Consider the following 15,081-nt stretch of genomic DNA (forward strand, 5'->3'; position numbering starts at 1 on the left):
AGCTGGGCTTACGTGTACGGGATGTTTGCTTGCTGGAGGAAGGGCAGCAGGCTCCGCGTCACGTTCTGCGGGACTCGCACGTCAGCGACGGCGCCTTCGACGATGTGGAAGGGGCTGCTGGGCTGCCACAAGTCCACCTGTAGTGCAGGAACCAACCTGTAATTCACATGCATTCAGTGTAGGTGGGGAAGCCCAGGAGAAGGCGCGCTTGAAGGTAGGGCCAACCCTCTAGGCATGGTGGAGACAGCAGAGCTGCATGGGCTGGTCCAGCCCGACAGCTGGGCTAACGGAGCAGATTTTGAGGGTGATTGTGTCCAGCTTACCACAACTCTCCTAGGAGATTTGCCAGTGGGAACAGTCTTCAGAATATGCCTCCTCAAACAGATCAAAATGAAAGCTACTTCTAGCTTCATGCACCTCCTCAGACTACTATACATTCCCAACTCCTGTACAGTCCATGAATCTTTTTTTATTTTGCAAGGAATTTTCTGTGTTCACTAAAGCAACAAAAGATGCTAAAGAGATATAAAAAGCGTAGCACATACCAGTGTTGTTTGGAAAATATACTCTAGCTTTATTCTTGATAATAAGCTGATCAGAGGTCAATAGCAGGCCACCAAGACAATGAGTACACAATAATTTTATACTAAATGTCAAAATAACAGGACTAAGATAATCAAATTATTACAATCTTGTAAAAAATGATAGCTACTGAACCACTATTGTTATTGTGTTATCTGTATCTGCACATATGTAAGGGATGTTTCTTGTCCATTTTTACTTCCTTTTGTTGCCAAATCTGAAATACACTTGGAAATTTTAGGGCATGAATTTTCAAGAAAGCGAGAAAATTTGCAAATTCCTTCTTCAAAGGTATTTGAAACTCAGTGTTCTGCACCCTGTAATAAAATGCTGTACTAGCACATACTCTTCAACAGAGGTGAGCACAGCTCCTCCTCAGCCAGGGTGAGGACAGTGGAAAGAACACAAGTCAACAAAATTCTCTCCAGAGCTTCTGGATATTCATAGGAGATTAAAAATGGGAGTTTCAGCAACAATCTCCGTATCAACATGACAGAGAGGCATGCCAAAATCCACAGGCCTCAAAAATACATTTGTGAGCTGAATACAAGAAAGGAAACCGATACCGACTATGTGTCCACACATTTCTTAAAGAGAATCTAAAAAGGATTAATGCTTGATAAATATATTTTGGGTTTTTGTCTTGTCTTTTCTGTTTTGTTGCAATCAGCTGTGCCAGGCTGCACTAATGAACCTGTTGATACAACTCATGAGTGCCCACTGATTTCCAGGTATCTTAAAAGATTTTTATAGTTTATGCTTTAAAATCTTCTCACTTCTTTTATGCCATGGAAGATATTTGAAAATATCAAATATATTTACCCAGTCTTGCTATGGACCTCATTTGCAAGAGGAGTACAGTCTTGCAACAGGGAGATTTCAGGGGGACAGGTTTAGTTCTCACCATTTCTCAAATGACCCTGAGTAAGAATATCCTAGGAGGGCATCTGATGCTGAACCTGGTGCTACCTCTTCAAGCAACGGTGACGTCAGCTCAGTTAATCCAATTAAATGCCTGCTACTTTGGAAGGAGCAGAACTGAAACACAGGGCCAGCCTCTTCTTGTTCTTGCCAAAACCACTCTTTGTTCCATGCTGCCACAATGTGGTCTCTGGATCCAAGTCACACTGGTGGCTGGGTGCAGCATCTTTTGAAGTCTAACACAGGACTGGCAAAGTTCACGAGGCTTGTGAAGCTGACAGCAGCTATGACAGATGGTCAGTAGAAGCCAAAGTCATGAATTAAATGGTGCTAAATGCTGCTTACAAATAAAGATCATCTCACTGCACTAACACCCTATGTTTGTTAGTTTATCTGGCTTTCATATTTTGATAAATTATAGGCACCCAGTGAAATTCCCCCCTATTTCAACATGGGTAATTTCACTCATGGTTAATATGTGTGTTTGACTTTTACAAAGAGCATGCCATATGTGTATTTGACTTTTAAGATTTATTCCTAAAAAAATATACATCAGAAAGGGTAATTTTGTTGCTCCTAGAGTAACAGTCTATCAATCAGCTCAGCTTGAGCCATCTTCATAAAAATGAAAACAAATTGTTACATACAAGCTAAGAACAACTGAAGTGTCTCCTGGCCAACTGCAATTTCTAAGCACATGAAACTGAAATAGAAAAAAAACCCCAACAAATCACAACTGATATACACCTGAAATATGTCTTTGTTCTTGACAGTAACTCAGGATTTATTATGGTGAAACTCTCCATCACCATGGAGGTGATAAACCAACCAATATTCACACTGATAGTTATAACATCACCAGACTTTTTAAGATCTGAGGTATTCTAATGGTCCCTCACATTACTGCCTGTAAGTGAATATCAAAAGCAGAAGTGATCTTCTTTTAACTAATGAAATCTGTGGCATATTGCCACTATCCTCCTTCAGTGAAAATGCAATATTTCACTCCTGGCATTGTCCTGGAAGTGAGACAAAAAAATCCCATATTTAGAGTGCAAGTCATTCTGCTTCATCTCGGTTCCCTGTTTGGGTAATTTGGCTCCTTTGACTCCCACTTCTCATCCTTTCCAATGTAAACAGAGCAGCCAGTGATTCTCTGGGAGATGTTACCTGGGCTGTCCAGAATACCACTCCAGTTACTGGCTGGATTTTGCCTTACAAAGCATTTAACAAGGAACATGTCTCTCCAGCAGACATTTTATATATATTGCCGCTGTCAGCTTGTCCTTGGTGTGACAAGCACATAAAAACTGACAAACAGAAGATGGATTTCAGAGCAGGCATATTTGGACTAAGCAAGCGCAACTATCTTCTACTCATTGTCATCTTTAGGGCACTTCATCATTGCATCTCCCATGGATACTGAGGGTCTTATTGAAGTCATCACTCTTATTTCAACATCATTTCTCTCACAAATATGCCTTGGATTTCCATGCTGGGCTCTGCTGGTTAGTGAGTGGCAGTGAAATAAATTGCTGCCCTGTCCTCTGCCCTCTCTGTGATGGGGTATTGTTACCCCCACACACCACACATGAGCCTTTATACAGTATTATAGAGTACCAGTCAGTGCCAAAAGATTTCTATTTGCTGTATGGCTGGTAGGATTTGCTGGGTGGAATGAAGATTCTCCAGCTACACAAAAAACTGATGCAGAAATCCTACAAAACTCCCTGAGTGTACAGCCAAATACCGGACCCTCAAAATTCACCTGGTATCTTGAGGCTAGAGGAAAAGCAATATGCTTTAGAGCATGTCTGCAAACCTAAATATTCTCATTTCCTTTACAGAACACTCTTATTTGCACATCTTTTCTTGTCTTTCAAGCAGCAGGTTGCCTTTAAAAGGTGTTGGGATGTTTAAAGCCTCTGGATAATAAGCAGAGCCCAGGCAAGATTTTTCAGCAAGTTCAGAGTTGGGACCAGGAGACCAATTACTCAGCATCTGCCACTCAAGTGTGACCATGAGTACACATGAGTGTTCTCAGGGACAGTGGTGGCTCCCCAGATGCACAGGGAATGCTCTTTCCTGTCGAAGTGAGGGAGCGACCACCATTGTTGTTTTTTCGCATCTGACTCCGGTTTATTCATCAATCAATCAATCACCTTTTATAACCGTGTTAATTAAGTTCATGCATATTGCAAAATCTGAGCTCACAATAGGTCAGAGATAACATACCAACCCCTCCTTATGTTTTCAATACCAAGATTTGGGTTGTCAAAATTATTTTAGCTTTCCCAAAACAGCCAAAGATAGAACATCCACTTGTTATGAGAAAGCTGCCTGAGAACTCTGATATGCAAGGTTCTCAAGGCCTTCATGTTTGTCACTTTTACTTGTAATTAAAAACAACCTGAGAACCTCTGCTGTTCACAGAAACAGGCTGAGAGAACCTGTCCCCCACAGCTGCCTTCCAAGCCATCCCTGAAAAAATCTCCAACACTTTCCCAGAATCTCACTGGAAGCATGAGCATCCTGTTGCTTTCTATGAGGAAAAAAATTTTATGCAAGAGCACACAGGCAGGTCTCTTTTTCCAAAGCATTTAAACACATTATTGCTTTATTTAACAAAGACTGTGCTAGAGATTATTAACTTTAACTACATAAAAAGTAGTATTTTTTAACTGCCTGTTCTTTTTTCAACATCACTTGTCCCATTTAAGTCTCTGTGGTTCAATATTTTCTTAGGAAAGCCAAGTTTCTTTGTAGGCAGTTTCTCTTTAAACTGAGGTGTTAAAGACAGCTCAAATAAATCTATCAGCTCTTACCTGGACACCTTCCAAGGTATAGCAACCCTGAACTCATTACTCATGTCTCTAGGTTTTGGTCAGTACAGTGAGGAAAAGTCAGCACAAAGCAAAAAAGGACAAATATTTTAAATAGATTTGGGCGCTTAACTAATAGGATTCAGAATTTCTTCCAAAGTTAAAATTATGCAAATAATTTTCCAAGAATACAAACACTTTCACAAATGGTGTACTGAAAACTCTTTTGCTCTGCCAAGACAGAAAACAGAACAGGAAGATTTTTATTCACTAGTTCAGTTTTCCTCCAGCTCATTCCATGCCCATGGAAAGGAAGCCTGGGAAGAAAAGAGTCTCACTGTTTTTCCCCACAAACACTCTCATGGCTGCACAAATCCCACAGTCTTTTTCTTTTTTTTAATACAAGTCACTGAAATAAATCCCCAGCTTTTTTAACCCATGGGGTTTAGGCTGGTCTTTGAAATTAAAGCCATTTTCTTGGGCAGTAGCCTCCAGCTGTCCCTCACTACCTTTTCATAAGCAGATGTTTAATTTCTTCTTCCATTTAGCCTGAAAGGAAGATGCTTAGTGCTCTCATCAGGTCTGCAGTTATGTATCAATCAAAAGAGATGATTGAGGTTTGTCATGAAAATAACTACAATATCTTTGCCATAACTTACATTTAGTATCTGGAGAAAATAGTTTCTGATTTATCTGTGCTGTTCCCCATGAAGACAGTAATTTTGTTATATGTTTTATTACCTAGCAATTCCAGTTTTTATTCCTACTGAGTTGTGTCCAGCAATACATCTGCTAAAGATATCCTTGATATCACCATGTCCTTGATATCACCATGAATGGATTTCTTTGAGAAATGCTGTCAACTGTAAAGTTCAGAATATAATTATTGTTATGGTGCTGTCAGTTGAAATGGCTTGGCATTTCTGAGTCTCTTGTAAAAAGGAACGTGCAGTCAATAATGAAAACAGGGGTGCTCTTTGCTCATGGGCTCTTTCAGGAAATGTGGGTTTCCCATTTATATCCATATACTCATGTATAGGTGCATAAAAACCCTAAGCAGTCATGAAAGCCATTAATTATGTTTTCAATTATAAATCCAATTGTAGAAGGCAGAGAGTAGAAGTAGAAACTGCTTTAGTCTTACTGGTATCATCAGAGGTCTGACCACCTGAGTTTTTATCCCATAATACATGGGAAGCACAGCCACTTACATGTATGCACACAAACACCCCTTGCACATGTGTACAGCGTGCAACAGAATTTTAGACTTCTGTTGGTACATCTGAAAAGAAAGAAGCATGCAGGAATGACTCCTGTTCACTCTGCCACTGCTGCATAATTCCAGCAGTGCTGTGGTTCACCTGGAAAGTGCAGAGCTGCTCCTCTCAAATGTCTTCACCCTTGCAAATGTTTTCAGGACCAGGGCTGATTTCATCCTCACTTTCTCCTGCCAATTAAAGAACTTAATTGACAGTTTTGATTGCCAACCAGCTTCAGCTTCCTTTATGTGCTGCAAAATGGTCCAGTGGCAATCCAGTGTGGAACTCCCTGGGCTTTCTAAAAGGAGTTACCAGGCAATCCCAGTGCACAGTAATTTAGGTTTCTGATTGAGTGCACTAGACATTTTACTGGCTCTAACTTTTCAGTATTTATTTGCTTTTCAGTGAGGCTGGTAAGAGTAATTGTGCCAATAAATTGGGAATGATTCATGGGATTGCAGCAACCATAACTCTGGCAGGAACAGAACATGAACAATGCACAGATTGAAGTTTAGAGTTTTGCAAATCTTTGTGGAACTATAATGTAGTAATGGTCTTCCCACTCTATTTACACTGGTATAATTTTACACAGGGCTCTACATTGAAAAGAACCTGTAGGCTATTCCTCAAGAGAGTCACTGAGATAAAACTCATACCCAATTATATAGTAACTGAGTATCTGTTCTTACAAATACAGATGCCACAGGGCTAAGTATATTTGAAAGATGTGAAAAAGTCTTTAACAGACTCATTAAAAAAATGGCCAAACCCTTCTTTTGTTTATTGTTAAGCTATATATAGCTTAGTTCACATTGCAGTTATTGCTGCACTGCCTGGGAAATGGAACAGTAAGCCCTGGATTTGATTCTGCTTCCACTGGGAATGTGCTGATGCCTTTGTTGAGCTCAGGCTCAGGCTTCCTTAGAGGAAGCAGATTCCTTCCATGTCAGAAAGCCCATGCTTTCTGTGTCTTGTGAGAACAAGGCTTTCACTACCTGGGCTATTCTTCTCTATCTTGTATTTTCACAATAAATTTTTTCTGCAACGACATTTTTTTTCTGAGCCTGGCAAGTGGTTTCCAAACATGTATTTTGATATATCAATGAATACCTTCTGTTGTCACCTGATGTTCCTTGTGTATCTGAAATATTCTAATATCTGACTGGAACCCTAACCATGAACTAGGGCAAAATCTAGACTGAAAACTAAAGTATCTAAAGCATCATTTGCTGTAGGTGCAAAGTAAAATGCAGGCAGCCCTGGCTGCTGAGGTAGTTCTTTCCTTTTGCAAACTGGGCTTTCCACTTGGGCTGACAAGCTTACTGCATTTTCAAATAGGCTTTTGTCCTCTGAATCCTTTTAAAGCATTTTCCTATGGAGGTGTAAACTATCAGATTTATAGCCAAGTGATCCTTTTCCTCTATGAGACATTTTTTCTGATTCCCTGAACTGCAATGACAGGATCAATTCAGGGATTACAATGGATAAGCAGCTGCTGTACGGGCTAGAAAACAAACAAAAGGGAATGGAGTTCTGGCTTCAAGGCCTGCTAGGCTGGCTCCTCCCAAATTGAAGAGGTGCCTGGCTGTGCCCAGGAATTTCTTTTATAAAAACCACTGAAGAATGAGTGGTCTAACTCTATTATGCCAGGAATGTTCACAGAGCAGTTGCTTCTTAGCTACCTACGCAAACAGTCCCAATCCCAGTCAGGCGTTACGTGATAAAAAGTGCTTGTAGACCACTGATGGAGTAGAAGTTATCCCTCAAGGCTCAAATGAAGTGCTACTTCAAAAATAATGCTTACAATGGAAAATTCCAGAGCAGATAAACAGAATCTGCTGCATCTGAGGACCCAAGAAAATCCCCATTTCTTTTCAAAGCACTTGGGAATGTGACATTTGTTTCTGTCATTCAGGTTCAACAGAATTAAAACCATGAAATGGCTCATAAATCAGCAACAGGCTCCTCAAATTGTCTTCTGAACAAGAAAGAGCAGGAGAAAATAGGCAGTCATTGGAGAGGTGTACAAAACAGAGGAACAGCACATGGACAAGAGGAGTCCTGGGGAACAGAGAATGGGCAGTAATATTCATGTTACTGTGGTGCTATCATCCTACCTGTTTCTCTTTCATTTTTTGATTACTGTAATAATTTGGAAATTATTACAGTGGAACAGTGAACCTGTAAAAATATATTTCTGGTATTAAATACTAAGAATTAAAGATTTGTACCATATATATAAAAAAAGAAATTATTTGTAACAGTGCAGACCCCAACAGAATATGTTAAATTCAAGACTGCTACCTGTGATGGCATTACAGCAGCAGCCAATCTAAAAGCTGGGCAGTGATGTACAGCTAGGAAAAAAAATAATTACCTGATTTTGCACTTGTATTGTCAAAGTATTTGCTGCATTTTAGTCCATCACAGCCCTATGAAAATGTTCCTCAGCACTGCTATGCCACATACTTGTCATACATGTATAGGATACTTGCATACTATATATCTTGCATGAAAGCCAAGGCAGGAGCTCCAGCAACATTTACCCCTGTCATACTCACTGTCACATCTACCCCAGTGGGCTTTGGGATGAGGTGTGTGCCAAATGTGTCTAAGGATGTGGGTGCTGCTGCTGGTAGGAAGCCTAGTTACCAGAGTCTTATTTTTCTTCCCCACAGAGACTGAAAGAAATGATGCAGGAACATGCTGGAGACCAGAGATCCTGCTGTACACATACTGACGGCATCTGCCAGCTGCTACTACCTCTGTCACTCAGTGAAAACCAGAAACTGCCATCTCCTGCCTCAAAAAAGAGCATGGCTCTGTGTTCCCCATCTCCTCATTTCTTCTGACCTCAGACACATATTGCCCTAAGAAATAATTGCATACCCAGCAGTGCATGATGCACAAGAGTTTCTGAGAACTTGTTCTGGAGAGATGTAGTCCTACAGTGGGGAGGCACAGGGAACCCTACTCAGCCTGGGTGAGACATGAGTGGTCTGCCCCAGAGCCCCCTCCTTCTGCTTTGAGCTGATCTGACTCATTATATTTAGGCTTCTATATTTATTCTTTACTGTAGCTGAGTTTATTGGTTGAATACATGCACGTTCAGGCAATTTTTACAGAACTTACAGCAGAAAAATTTTTATCCATACAGCTGGCTATTTTTACTGGCAGTGCAGATCTACGTGCTATGTTCACCCCACCAGGGAAAAAAAAAAACAATATTCTGTCACCTCAACGTTAACAGAACCAGCCTATGAAGGAATCCATTTATAATAATGATTAATAACAAAGTACTGTGGGCAATGGAGCTACAGACCAAAACTAATTTGTGGAAATTACTCAGCAAGTGATTATGACTAATGTGATTTGCCACTGGGCAATTCGTGAACAAAAGTAAAATGTGTGGAATGAAACATTCATTATCCATTATTCACTCACTATAGGCAATGGCATTCATAGAGTAGCAGAGCCTGGACAATTTGGGTAGAACTCAGGGATTTGTTACACCAAGCATTATATGGACTCTTTTTGTTTTTTCCCTTAAAAAGGGGGGGCAAATATCCCTTCTGAGGAGCTCCAGGTGCTAGGTTTCAGATGTTCTTAGGGACTACAATTTCTGTAAAAATATGTGAATTAACCTTACAGCTCAGGTATTGGTAGAAGAGCAGTCCTTGCTCTTGTCATCAAGAGGTTTCCATGTGCACTAAAAACCTTCAGTAGTCCTTGAAATTCTTGTATGAATTTTGGGGGTTATGTTTTAGCTCAACTGTCACTGTCCAAGTTAATCACTGGGGACACATTCTAAGATACTTCAAATACATAGAGACATATAGTCAGTTCCTGGATGATTCTTCAAGGATGTCTCAGTGTAGGTTTCTATAAATGCACATTCAGGAAAGTATTCCTTTGGTCTCTGGTGCTTTTCTGAAAAGGGGTGGACCTTGCTGACCTCTATGGCTTCAGCATGGCAAAAGGCAGAGCTCTCACCACTTACTTCCCCACTGCCCTGGTGTTAGAGCAGACTGTAAATGACAAAATATACTCAGGAAAAATCAGTGGTAAGGACAGTAATTAAGAAGCTGGCAGATAAAATTAGTGAAATTTTATTTATGACACATTGCTGTTCTTTCACTGCTGGTTTATTTTCTTCTTGGTTCTTTTCCCTTTGTCCAAATCAGTAGGCAATAAGGAGGGGTATCTTTGCATTTGCTTTATTCTCTCCCTGACACCAAAATACATTGCCCTTGCAATAGGATCATCAGGATCATTTTTTCAAGCTTCTTTGTGATAATGCCCTTCAGAAGGATAGGGTCATTTGAACTGAACAAAGAGGAGTTTTTCTTATAATTCTTTGGGTTATGAGATGTATGCTGGAAGAAAAGGCTACATCACTCTGCCATACAAGTGTAAATTTATAGGATGGCTGAAATGAGCACAGAACACCACAAGTCTGTGGAAAACCTCCCTCCACCAGACACAGCAAGGAGGAAGCCTGGGACAGGAGGGATTATGTTCCCCTTGCCTTATTACCACACATGGTCTGTTCTGTGCAAGGAAATCCTGCAACAGGCATACAATCCATTTGTGCAGAACCTATTCTGTGCTTGCGCTCTCCTGGGAATTTATTCCAAATATTTATGTTGTGCATGGATCACACCAGGGGTAAATTGGGCTCCCCAAATGACTTTTGCACTGCAATTCCTGTTTTACTAATTGGGACTAATCCTGACATGCCAAGAGAATGTAACTTTTGGCCCTCTGAAATATACCTCATCTCTAATAGACCAACTTTCCAGGGTAGAGAAAGATGTCTGAAATCCAAGTACATGTATTCTTCTCAATTCAACAACAAAAATTATATCAGTTTTATTTTTATTGACTTTTCTTATTCTTCTAATAATGACAATGGTAGAGAATACTATCAGGCCACATCATAACTCAGGTTGAAAACTGAATTTTGCACAACACTGAGTAACATAACAAAACTGTAATATCTTGAAAAGATCCTGGTTCCATCTTTATTTCCCCCTTGAGGAACAGAATGTGTGAGTAATGTAGCAGGTTGGTACTAATTTACTGCTCAAACCAAAACAGATTCAAAGGAGATGTGTCTTTAAACTAGTTCTGGTTTTCTGACTCAAAAATGAAGAAATCCAAAGTGCAGTCTTTGTAATTATAGCAATTCATACATCTCTGTTGACACTCCTGCTCATATTTCTGTTGTTTGTCAGGCATATTGTGGTAAGATGGCAACAGGACTATATCTGGGGTTTGTTTGCAGCTTATTTTGCCCTACTGAGGATTTGGGGGGGATTTTTGTGCACTATCTTCCATTTTCTCCAGAGCATATAATCAGCATTGTGTTTAAAGGCTTGTATTTAAAAAACAGAACATAAATCCCCTGTACATTGAATTTCAACCTGGAAGTAGTCTGGGGGCGAGAGAAGGATGGGGAGAATTGACATGGAGACTTCAAAATTGCACAGCTCCAAATACATGGTTCTCTTCAGGCAGTGGGGCTGCCTGATGACTTGCAGCCACAACTGACTTGTGCTGCTATTGTAGGCACTGGGCATTTCTGAGGAGTGTCATTATTGATCCACTTCTTCACGAGGGAATAACTCGAGGGTTTTTTGCAGGGTGGAAATATGATAAATTAATGTTAAACATATCTATTCTTCCACCCCATGCAGATGGTCAGTGAAGCAGCTGCCGATGGAAGAGCCCTAAGACCTGACAGGCAGCCAAACCCAGCCTGTGCTCATGAAACTGGGTGTCACTACACTCTCTCTTTTTTGAGTCATCCTTTCAACCCCCTCAGCTCAGTTTCTCATCAGAATCAATCATTTTCTAATTAACTAGTCAGATTCTGCTGAAGTTTGCCAAAATTTTATTATCCTGCTCTCAGAGTTACAGTATGCAATTATTTATTCAAGTTTCTACTGCTCCCACTTTGATTTGAAGGAATCTCTTTCTGGGAGCCTAAGGGAGCTCTGTAATGAGAAACAGTTACAGGAAGGTGAGCAACCCCTTTGCTTCTCAGGCTTTACAATATGAGGAGAAAGGAAAAAAACACATGTGCTCCCTCTTTATGTTCCAGCTTCCAGGGGGGAGAAATTAATGCAAAAACCAGCTTCCACATCTATTGCTCAAGTTTATGGTGGGTTTTTTTCCCAACTGAGAGTAAAACAAGTATCCTTTTTGGGCTGTTACAGTAACATTCACAGGAGAAGGTCAGGTGCTTAATAAACAGTGCAGAAACAAATATGAGAGAATATTCTTTAGGAGAGTTGTGCATTACAGTGCAAAATGTCTAATCCATGGCATCATGACACTGCCTCTTTTGAACATTGAAATTTTTCATTCAACATGTGCACAGGCTGGATGTCTTGAGAATGGGGGTTGAAAGTACAGCATCTTGAAAGGTGAACTAACCAAACACAGTGTTAAGAAATGCAGATGTGATGAAGACAGCCTCAGCTTTCCTACTTAAAGCTAGTAAGGTGTCAGTGTCTTGAGTGCTGGAGTATTCACAGCAGTAAGCCTTCTCCTGGGCTAAGGTACCTAAGGTAGCTCAGTCCCCTTTCTTTAAAACACACTATCAAGAAAGCTTCTTCATAACTGAAAGATGGAAGGGTGTACGAGCTCTTCTAACACCTTAGTTTTGTTTTATTTGGTATGCAGACAGAGACTGGATTTACTTGTATCCCAGATGCTAACCATTGGACTAGAAAATTATAAGCACCTTCATTTGCTCCTCACTGAGAGCACAATCATTTATGTAAGGTTTCAACAACAGAGGCAGAATTACATCACAGACTGCCTCACAGCTTGCTGGAGTTGAAGGCAGCGAGCAGCCCAAAGCTTCTGCACATGCTGCAAATGCTGTGGCACTCAACATATTGATCCAATTGATACTTCCCTGATTCTGCTCGGGTTAGGCTGTTTTGGTGACTACTAATGAAGCTTATCCCAGTCCCACAGTACCTGGGGGCAGTGCATGTGCATGGTACAGTCCTTTTTTCAGGACTATAGACCTGACTTACAGGTAGTCCCCACGCTCTGGGACAGTGGGCCAGGCTGCTGTGGAAATGCTGCCTCTGCCTTTGTAAGCTGTGCCAGCAGAGCAGCATGCTGCAGAGTGCTCCTGTGCTGCACTGCTGCAGTGGCACTGCTGCTTTTCAGTTATATCTGCAGGGAAAGGACAGGGAAGAAATATTTTGGCTCCCTGTCCTAGACACTCTGTAATCTGCCTCTAAAAACTTATTCTGCCAGGGAGATTCTTAAACCGAAGCCTTTTTTTATATTCCTCTGTGTGTTCACAACTTGAACTAACTAAGTGTTTCAAATAACAATTGAGCAGATAATGAAAAAACTATGTATGCTAGCAAGAAGTGGAAGAGCAAAGAAAGCAAATTTACAAGTATGGCACCTGTATCACTTTAAGGAAGTAAGTGTTGTTAATTTTGTCAGGCTTGATGAATCTAATACTTATGCTATTTTATTGGTAAATTAGTAATTTAATGGGCAAACACTTTTTTCCAGATAATAAAATAATTTGAAGTGCTAAATGAAAGGCAAGTCAGTGAATCCACTAGAGTCTTCAAAAAAGATCAGAAAAAGTAGATGAAAATAATCAAACTCACCTTAAGCCTGTTGAATGCAGCCCTCAGGATCTGTGTTTCCCTCTCGCTCTCAGGAACAACTCGTATGACTTTATCACTGCCAATAATAGAAAATTGAATTGGCACTTTAGGACTCCTTGCAGCAGTACAATGGGACAGTAATTAGGTTCAGATAGCTACTGTAATTGTGCCCTTTTTCAGCACCTGGAAAATGTTGGGTTAGCTGGAACTCTGCTTCTAAACTTGCTGCTGGATTATGCACTTCCATAGAAATGATTTGCTCTTTACAGATCAGTGTCAGCTGGACCTTCCCTTTACACCCAAATGTTTTGTTCATGTCTTCTAAGTTAACCATGCAGTCTGACATCTTCCATACTGAACATCTGCCTCAGAACAACAAAAAAAACCTTTTTCCAAAATAATTGATCTGTTTCCAATGATGAGATTAAGTAAAATACACGATTTTTTCATATTTAAACCTTTAGTGGACTTTGAAAAGTTCATTGTTTCATGCATTCAAGAGGAGAGTTGACTTGAGAAAAGAGGTGATCTTCATATTGGGGCATGCCTTTTGCTTTACCCATTAAAACTTAAACAAATTTTGTGAAGTAAGTAGCTGCTCATACACGCTCAGAAGGTTCTAGATAATAGTAGCTGACTTTATTCACTTTCTTTAACAGAAGCTGAAATAGAGTAAGTTTAGGTAAGATACAAGCAAGAAATTCTTTGCTGCAACGAGCAGAAGAACTGACTGCCCAGAGAAGCTTTGGATGCCTCATCCTTGGAATTGTCCAAGGCCATGTTGGATGAGGCTCTGAACAAAGTGTTCAGGTGAAAGGTGCCCCTGCCCATGGCAGGGGGGGCTGGAACTAGATAGCCTTTAAGATCCCTTCTAACTGAAGCCATTCTATGATTTATGATCTCAATGGACATAATTTTGCAAACAGGAAACAAGAAACTGAATGACCCTTCAATGACCACTATCTGTCATGACCTATGGGATGCTGGAGACCACAGAAAACAGAGGGAATGATCATGTAAATAAAATATCAGCCATACACAAGAAGGATGAAATAACTTTAAGTGGCCAATGTGAATTCTGGCATTTTCCTACATTTTGAGTTTTTAATTTGTACTGTTGATAATCAGTACTTCCAAGAGACCTTGGCAGTCATGCATATATTTATTTCTACAGTTCCATCCAGTAGCCACAGTACCTTTCAAACAATTTCTTTATCTACAGTTTCTATAATATCTGGGAATTTTAAACAGTAGAATTTCCCTTGACACCTCTCCTCCTTTGCTGAAGGTTCTGAGTCTGGTGAGAAGACATTTGGCCAACTAGAAACAGCACTGCTGAGTGTGCCCCTCCTGGCTCACTGTTCCAGGAAGGCTCCCAAGCTGCTGCTGCTCACAGGCACCAGGTCTTGCCTTTGATGAACTGCAGCTACAGCCTTGGTAGGACTCACCTTTGCTGCAAGAATCCTTAATGCATACATAGGTAGGCAATAAATACTGCCAGATCAGAAGAAAGCACTACTAATAAATTCTGAAGTGGCTTACGTGTTTCTGGAAATAATTTTACCTTACCCCCTATTCTTTTTTAGTCTTTTCTCTACAGCCAACATTTGCTCTCCTTTTTCTGTCTCAGCTCTCCAGTTTTGGTTCTCACCCCTGCTGACAGGTCCCAAACCTTCCAACTCCCAAATGGCATTAAAAAGTTTTTGGTCCAGTTAGACTCCAGGTACTGCTGCAGTAACACTGATGTACCCACAGGTGTGGACCTCAGTCCATTTGCCTTACCTGCTGTTGACCTTACTGGACAAATGGTTTATGCCTAAGGAAAAAAGATTTCTGAGAGCTCTC

At 40.5% G+C, this 15,081-nt stretch overlaps 1 protein-coding gene across 2 annotated transcripts in view; it reads right to left on the minus strand.

The window, feature by feature from the left end:
- Positions 1-15,081, minus strand: part of CPA6 (carboxypeptidase A6) — an 83,158-nt gene that overhangs the window by 32,893 nt on the left and 35,184 nt on the right. Inside the window, exons 2-3 of one of the 2 annotated variants that reach the window (XM_074552004.1) lie at positions 13,237-13,312; positions 13-137 (exon numbers count right to left, since the gene is read on the minus strand). The exons of the other annotated variant lie outside the window; for it this stretch is intronic. Coding sequence (XP_074408105.1) covers positions 13-137; positions 13,237-13,312 — 201 coding nt within the window. The remainder of the gene's footprint in view (positions 1-12; positions 138-13,236; positions 13,313-15,081) is intronic. 2 annotated transcript variants of the gene reach the window in all.

The sequence above is a fragment of the Zonotrichia albicollis genome, chromosome 1 (genome assembly GCF_047830755.1).
Source record: "Zonotrichia albicollis isolate bZonAlb1 chromosome 1, bZonAlb1.hap1, whole genome shotgun sequence".
In the NCBI taxonomy this organism is placed as follows: Eukaryota; Metazoa; Chordata; class Aves; order Passeriformes; family Passerellidae; genus Zonotrichia; species Zonotrichia albicollis.